Source organism: Myxocyprinus asiaticus, chromosome 26, assembly GCF_019703515.2.
Source record: "Myxocyprinus asiaticus isolate MX2 ecotype Aquarium Trade chromosome 26, UBuf_Myxa_2, whole genome shotgun sequence".
Taxonomy (NCBI): domain Eukaryota; kingdom Metazoa; phylum Chordata; class Actinopteri; order Cypriniformes; family Catostomidae; genus Myxocyprinus; species Myxocyprinus asiaticus.
Genome location: NC_059369.1, coordinates 22,675,688 through 22,683,478, shown reverse-complemented (window position 1 = coordinate 22,683,478; position 7,791 = coordinate 22,675,688). Strand labels below are relative to the sequence as shown.

Sequence of the window (7,791 nt, the reverse complement as noted above, 5' to 3'; positions counted from 1 at the left end):
AGTTCAAACATCTCCATATGCAGGTGAGGAAGGCACAGCAGGTTTTCTCTGTTCTCTACAAGAGCCCCTAATCTTAGAGATTACGCACAGATGACATTATACACTGCCAGTGGCCAAATGGCTCATTAACTAGCACACTGAATGTAATTTATGTAGGTATGTATGTATGTATGTATGTATGTATGTATGCAGGTATGCATACATATATGCATTAATTTATTTATAATGTTGATGATTACACTGAATTAGACAAAATTGTGGACCCAGTACATTTGCATACCATCTAACATACAGGACTACTGCTGTTTAAAAAACTAAATAGAGGCTACTGCAAAATTGAATATATATTTATCTATATTATAGGTACGGATACAAAAAATTACACATAAATCCCCAGCAAGAATACTGTGCAGTTCAGAGATACTTTAAATATTACATGGAGAAACAATAATGAGAGTGAAATAAACGTTCCATCTTGTGTGGTAAGGTGCATTCTCAATTCGACCACACGGGGCTGCTAATGCACTCACAGCAGCGTGTGTGGAATGGACCTTTTTTGACACTTCGTTTGGAACGCGGAAGTAAACAATTGCAGGGTAAACGTCGACAGCGCTGAATGGGAGACCACGCCAAATATAATCTTTGCTTACCCATTTGGTCCAGCATAAAAACAAAAACGCTACTTTAACGTTTCCACAACTTTCCGAATGAAGGAAAAAATTGAGACCGATGGATTACGACATTCAGAAGAGAGAAGAGGCCAAATTTACTTTCAGTCCCTCATCATCTATATTAGAAACCTATATTAATTCCTGGGTAATATAATACGAAGTCTAATGATAAAATTTACGCTAAATAAATTTAAAAAAATAATGCATATGTAAAAAAAAGTTTGCTAGATTTACGCTGCTTATTAAGGCGGAAACGCGTCGTCACAGTCTGTGAAAAGGGTATGTTGGGGTTTGATTGTTTTTAAAAATACAAAAATTAAGCGCAATGACGTTCTTAGTCATTTACAAATGCACATCAAACCTGACGCCCCAACGTGTGCTTAGTGCGCATGCGCGATGTGATGCACGTGACATATTCTGCAAAATGCTACATCTGTGGAGTTGAGGATAAAGAAAATATATACTTTCATCGCAGTTATGCACGTTCCACAGAGCGTGTAGAACCGATAAAGTAAGTCAAGCACTTTTATGTGGCTGATAAAGAGAGGAGTGACTTAAAACGATACAAATTGCTTAGAATTGTATTTAGTTTCACTAGCCTGCCTGCTAAACGAGCTGCCTGTTACATTGTATTATTTTAAGGTGGGTTCTGATAGTATTTTATATGAGATTATAGGTAAAAATGCTGTAAATAAATAAATAGCTGTTCAGACTATACTTTGTGTTTCATTTTCTAAGCTCGGTATCAATTGGTATGGCGGCGCAATATCAGGAAAAAGAAACAGAAGCCTGACAACCACTGGAGATCAGGGACACAATGTACTTCTGAATCAAACAGCAAGTGCAGTCACAAATATTCCATTAACTCCATTAACGATTATTATTAGCATGCAGTTATTGATATAAAATACGATGTGATCCCACCGGTGGTAATTTGAGCTTGTCTACCTGAAAATTTTGACAGCAGATCATTTTTTCTTTGCCTTTTGTAGTAAATATAGTGAAAATAGTGTTTGTTTCTTAAACCTGAGGTCATATTGTTATGCAGCAAAGTAAATATATCCTCTTGTTGTGGCTTTGTGTCCAGTAATGCTGTAGAAACTCTCATCCACTATCATGCTGAGTCGCCTTCAGGAGCTCAAGAAGGAAGAGGAGACTCTTCTGAAAATAAAAGTCATGCTGCAAGATCAGCTGAATAGGCTTAAGGTAAGAACTTGTGTGTTCTTTGAGCCCATAAAACAAATATATGTTTTTTTTTTTTTTTTCTCCCAATTTGGAATGCCCAATTCCCAATGTGCTTTAAGTCCTTGTGGTCGTGTAGTGATTCGCCTCAGCCCGGGTGGCGGAGGACGAATCCCAGTTGCCTCCGCGTCTGAGACCGTCAACCCACGCATCTTTTCACGTGGCTTGTTGAGCGCATTGCCACGGAGATATAGCGTGTGTGGTAGCTTCATGCCATCCACCGCGGCAACCACGCTCAACTCACCACGCACCCCACCGATAACGAACCACATTACAGCGACCACGAGGAGTTTACCCCATGTGACTCTACCCTCCCCAGCAACCGGGCCAGTTTGGTTGCTTAGGAGACTTGGCTGGAGTCACTCAGCACGCCCTGGGATTCGAACTAGTGAACTCCAGGGGTGGTAGCCAGCGTATTTTACCACTTAGCTACCCAGGCCCCCTCAAATGTATGGCTTTTAAACATTTCTCAATAACACGATTTATGCATAAATACAAACATTTGTATATATTCTGAGCAGGTTTATCAGAAAACTGATTGTCTTTGCTTTTGTTCATCAGTTTGAGGAGGGGACCCTGAAGTCAATTATCAATGCTCAGTCTGAAGAGAGCCCTGATGAAGCCCCTGCTCCTGAGGTAAATAAACACAATGATTTAACCACATATTCAGGATCAGGGCTGGAGTGGCTAATCGGGAGGACCAGGAGAGCAACTCCCAGTGGGCAGCTCAAGTATTGGGCCGGCAGGTTTTCATGTTGGTTAATAAACTTTCAGTCATCTGTCACATAACATTTGCCAAACGTCCATATCATCCATTATTTAAGGTATCAGAATTGTGTTCCGTATTATATTGAATGCTGTCTACCTTTTTTTTATCATCTCACACCCAAACAAATGAGAGAGTGGGCTGTTAGGGACGAAACAGTGGCTGTTGCGCCATCACACGGATGCTTCACTTGACAGCGGGGGAAGAATCGCTGAAGATCCAGTGAGAACAGATACTACAAGCTGAGTGGATGAATGTCCCTCACCTAGAAGATCATCACAAGTTCAATACTGACAGTTGTCTCTGAATCTCTGAAATCCTCATTCCTTGCAGTGCAGAATGATAATAACAACATTCCTTATTGTCACAAAATAAAAGAATATAGTAAATGAATAGATGCATCCACACAACATGGTACAGCTCTGCGAGCTGAAAGCGCGGATCTTTTTCCAACGAGATACAAGGGACTGCTGCATTATCTGCCTTACGGAAACTTGGATGTCTGCGGAGATTCCAGACTCAGCCATTGAACCCACAGGGTTCTCCGTGCACCGAGCGGACAGAGCGAAAGACCTCTCAGGTAAAACTAGAGGAGGTGGTGTATGTTTTATGATCAACAAATCCTGGTGTGATCAGAGGAACGTTCATTCTATCAAGTCTTTCTGCTCTCCTGATCTGGAATTTCTTATGCTTCTGTGTCGACCATTCTGGCTACCGAGGGAATTCACAGCGGTCATTATCACTGCTGTGTACATTCCCCCACAAGCCGACACAGACCGGGCACTCAAGGAACTGTATAGGATTATAAGTGAGCAGGAAACCGCGCACCCTGAGGCCGCGTTCATTGTGACCGGGGACTTTAATAAAGCCAGTTTAAAATCAGTCGCACCAAAATACCACCAGCACATTAGTTTCAACACACGAGGGGACCGGGTTTTGGACCATTGCTACTCTCCCTTCCGGGATGGCTACAAATCCCTCCCCCGCCCACCATTTGGCAAATTTGACCACTCTTCCATTCTGCCACTTACAGGCAGAAATTGAAACAGGAAGCACCCACCCTCAGAACGCTCCGGTGCTGGTCGGACCAATCAGACTCTACGCTACAAGACTGTTTTGATCACACGGACTGGGAGATGTTCCAGTCCGCCTCTAATGACGACATCGAACTTTACGCTGATAGCGTAATGTGCTTCATCAGAACGTGCATAGAGGACGTGGTTCCGACCAGAACAGTATGGATCTATCCGAATCAGAAACCTTGGATTAATAGCGATGTTCGCGCGGCACTTAATGTGCGGACCTCCGCTTTTAATTCCGGCAACGCGGAGGAGCATAAACAAGCCAGTTATGTCCTCCGAAAAACTATCAGAACCGCAAAACGCCAGTACAGGAGCAAGATTGAAGGACAGTTTAACACCACCAACTCTAGAAGCATGTGGCAGGGAATTAACATCATCACGGACTTTAAAAGGAATAAAAACTCCACCATGAACACCGCTGCCTCTCTCCCGGATGAGCTAAATACTTTTTATGCTCGTTTCGAGGGAAATAACACCGCCCTCGCGGAGAGAGCTCTCGCGGCTGAAGCTACAGAGGTTAGTTCACTCTCCGTCTCTGTAGCGGATGTAACCCGATCCTTCCGACGGGTGAATATCCGCAAAGCCGCGGGCCCAGACGGCATTCCGGGCCGCGTCATCAGAGCGTGCACAAACCAGCTGGCTGGTGTTTTTACGGACATTTTCAACCTTTCCCTCTCTTTGTCTGTAGTCCCCACATGCTTTAAAACATCCACCATTGTGCCTGTTCCAAAGCAATCAAAAATAACTTGTTTAAATGACTGGCGTCCTGTTGCTCTGACCCCCATCATCAGCAAATGCTTTGAGAGACTAATCAGAGACTATATCTGCTCTGTGCTGCCTCTCTCTCTTGACCCGTTGCAGTTTGCTTACCGCAACAACCGCTCCACTGATGATGCCATTGCATCTACAATACACACTGCTCTCTCCCACCTGGAAAAAAAGAACACTTATGTGAGTGCTGTTTGTAGACTACAGCTCAGCATTCAACACCATAGTGCCCTCCAAGCTAGATGAGAAACTCCGGGCTCTGGGTTTAAACAGCTCGCTGTGCAGCTGGATCCTGGACTTCCTGTCAAGCAGACGCCAGGTGGTTAGAATAGGCAGCAACATCTCCTCATCACTGACCCTCAACACTGGAGCCCCACAGGGCTGTGTTCTCAGCCCACTCTTGTATTCCCTGTACACACATGACTGTGTGGCAGCACATAGCTCCAATGCCATCATTAAGTTTGCTGATGACACGACGGTGGTAGGTCTGATCACTGACAATGATGAAACAGCCTACAGAGAGGAGGTGCACACTCTGACACACTGGTGTCAGGAGCACAACCTCTCCCTCAACGTCAGTAAGACAAAGGAGCTTGTGGTGGACTTCAGGAGAAAAGACAGAGAACACAGTCCCATCACCATCAATGGAGCACCAGTGGAGAGAGTCAGCAGCTTCAAGTTCCTGGGTGTCCACATCACTGAGGAACTCACATGGTCCATCCACACTGAAGTCGTTGTGAAGAAGGCTCATCAGCGCCTCTTCTTCCTGAGACGGCTGAGGAAGTTTGGAATGAACCGCCACATCCTCACACGGTTCTACACCAGCACTGTAGAGAGCATCCTGACTGGCTGCATCTCCGCCTGGTATGGCAATAGCACCGCCCACAACCGCAAAGCACTGCAAAGGGTGGTGCGAACTGCCAGACACATCATCGGAGGTGAGCTTCCCTCCCTCCAGCAAATATATACAAGGCGGTGTGTGAAAAAAGCTCGGAGGATCATCAGAGACTCCAGCCACCCGAGCCATGGGCTGTTCTCACTGCTACCATCAGGTAGGCGGTATCGCAGCATCAGGACCCGCACCAGCCGACTTCATGATAGCTTCTTCCCCCAAGCAATCAGACTTCTGAACTCTTGATCTCCCACGATCAAATACATCAGCACTGCACTTTATTACCCTTACTCTTATATCTCACATCGGACTGTTATAAATTATATTATTATTATATTATATTCTCTCTTAATAACTGACTATCAACCGACAGCTGAATGTCAATACAGTACAATACTGTACATTCTATATATACTATACTTTTATATATATATATATATATATATATATTTTATTTTTTTTTATTATTGAATAATGTGTATCTATATTGTGTGTATTGTATACTGTACAGTGTATGTTGTTATTTGTATATTGTTGAGTGTAATTATGTGTATATTAGACTTTAAATTGTGCTGTGTTAATTTGATGTTATTGTAAATTGGTATATGTCTCATCACTGTCACGACTGCTATGTTGATCGGAACTGCACCCAAGAATTTCACACACCATTGCACTTGTGTATATGGCTGTGTGACAATAAAGTGATTTGATTCGATTGATTTGATACAAATATAAGGGGACATTACAGCTCTCAAAAGATTAAACTCAGTGAAACAAACTGTGCAGAGGGCCTTCAATATTGTATTATGCTCTCATGCTGGATCTTCTTAAAGAGACAGTAACCATATTGCTGGTGTCCATAACGTTTACATTCCAAGTAAAAGAAAAGTACAGATTTGTTACTTTTAGTCATTTTTCACTTATTGTTGGGGGAGAGGAGAGGATGCTAACTTGGACATGAAATTCCCAGGCTGAATATGAATCCTACTCCAGCCCTGTTCAGGATTGTAGGAACAAATGTTATAATTTCCTACCAATGTCAAATTGGTCCACCACTAATCTGAATATGGTTTAACATAGGTTAATGTGCAATTTATAGGCAGTGGACAGTGTTTGAATGAATTTCCAAACATTTTGCCTGATTTTGCCTCTTGATATCTTTGATATCCAGATATAAGGCACTTTAGATATTTATAAGATTTATGTTTCTTGTGCACAGGTTGAAGTCAACCTAGATGACGAGAGTGAGATCAACCAGACCAAACTAGTATTGGGTGCTCCAACCGACTACGACATGGAAGAAGAGGAGGAAGATGATGAAGATGATGCAGATGATGACCTCGAAATGGTGCCAGAAGATGAAGAGGAAGATGATGACTACTGACTATACCTGGAGAAAGAGAACGTTATCATTTAGTCCCATTTTTTAGGTCTGTAATGTGCACGTATGGCATGCTGAAAGATGTTTGCGTAAAGAGACTATAACTGTCTTTCTGTCTTAGATCGGTGTTGCTTTAGATAAACCTTGGGCTCACCCATCTATAGAATCATCCAAAAAATACAAAATGAAGTGTAGCACAAATTCAAATCCTCTTCTTACTGTGCTGTTGGCCACGCCTGCACTGTTATGTATTTTCTAAATACATGTAAATTAAAGATTGCACCAATCATAGTTCATGGTGTTTACCCAGTGATGCTGTACTATTTAGGCTATAATTCATATTGTATTGTATTGCTTTGAGATCGAATGCAGTATGATTATTAAGCTGATGGTTAGTATTATGTATGTAAACCATGTGTTCATGTTGTGAACTTGCAGAAGTATTTTTCTATTTAGAAGAGCGATTGTGAGGAATAAGTTGAATACATTCATGGGCATGAAAGTTGTTCTTGCTGAGCCAGTATTATAACTTTTTTTACTTCATCTGTAGCAGTGTTAATGTACAAAGGGTCCCTATGTTTTCTTAGAGATTTTCAAAAACATTTGTTCAGCAGATTTTGAAGGTGCTCAATGTAAGTAAAGTGGAATTGGATTTAAAAACATTTTAACATTGTACAGAGTGATGCTTATTGATGTTTTTCCAAGAAAAACAGTTAATGTTGGTTTAGATGCACATTCATTGTCAATTGCCTTGATGTGTAGGTATGATGTAAGGATTACCATGTACCTCCTAGAAGGTATATGGTAATAAAGATGAGTGCAATTTGTGATGATCTCTTCTGCATTTTCCCTGTTGGCCAACTTTATTGACATAAGTTATAGTTTCTTTGACAACAGATTTCTGTCCCCTCCCAACCACATGCTGAACCTGCAATGCAGTAAAAATGCTACCAACAGTTCAGCACTTTTGAAACAGCTGTCAACATTGT

At 42.1% G+C, this 7,791-nt stretch overlaps 1 protein-coding gene across 4 annotated transcripts; it reads left to right on the top strand.

The window, feature by feature from the left end:
* Positions 1 to 582: 582 nt before the first annotated feature.
* LOC127417250 (snRNA-activating protein complex subunit 5-like) lies at positions 583 to 7,635 on the top strand. Of its 4 annotated transcripts, none has more exons than XM_051657125.1 (5): positions 866 to 1,182; positions 1,410 to 1,508; positions 1,759 to 1,877; positions 2,475 to 2,549; positions 6,641 to 7,635. In XM_051657125.1, the coding sequence occupies exons 3-5, from the start codon at positions 1,788 to 1,790 to the stop codon at positions 6,803 to 6,805; spliced, it is 330 nt and encodes a 109-aa protein (XP_051513085.1). In that variant the 5' UTR covers positions 866 to 1,182; positions 1,410 to 1,508; positions 1,759 to 1,787; the 3' UTR covers positions 6,806 to 7,635. The 4 variants fall into 4 exon arrangements, with proteins under 4 accessions (XP_051513087.1, XP_051513085.1, XP_051513084.1 ...); XM_051657126.1 differs by lacking the exon at positions 866 to 1,182 and adding an exon at positions 1,297 to 1,313; XM_051657127.1 differs by lacking the exons at positions 866 to 1,182; positions 1,410 to 1,508 and adding an exon at positions 583 to 816.
* The last annotated feature ends 156 nt before the right edge of the window (positions 7,636 to 7,791 follow it).

Coding starts and splice junctions, on each gene's coding strand:
- LOC127417250 (XM_051657127.1), top strand. CDS start 1,788: ATGCTGAGTCGCCTTCAGGAGCTCAAGAAGGAAGAGGAGACTCTTCTG. Junction 1,878..2,474: donor ATCAGCTGAATAGGCTTAAG/GTAAGAACTTGT, acceptor TTTGTTCATCAG/TTTGAGGAGGGGACCCTGAA. Junction 2,550..6,640: donor ATGAAGCCCCTGCTCCTGAG/GTAAATAAACAC, acceptor TCTTGTGCACAG/GTTGAAGTCAACCTAGATGA.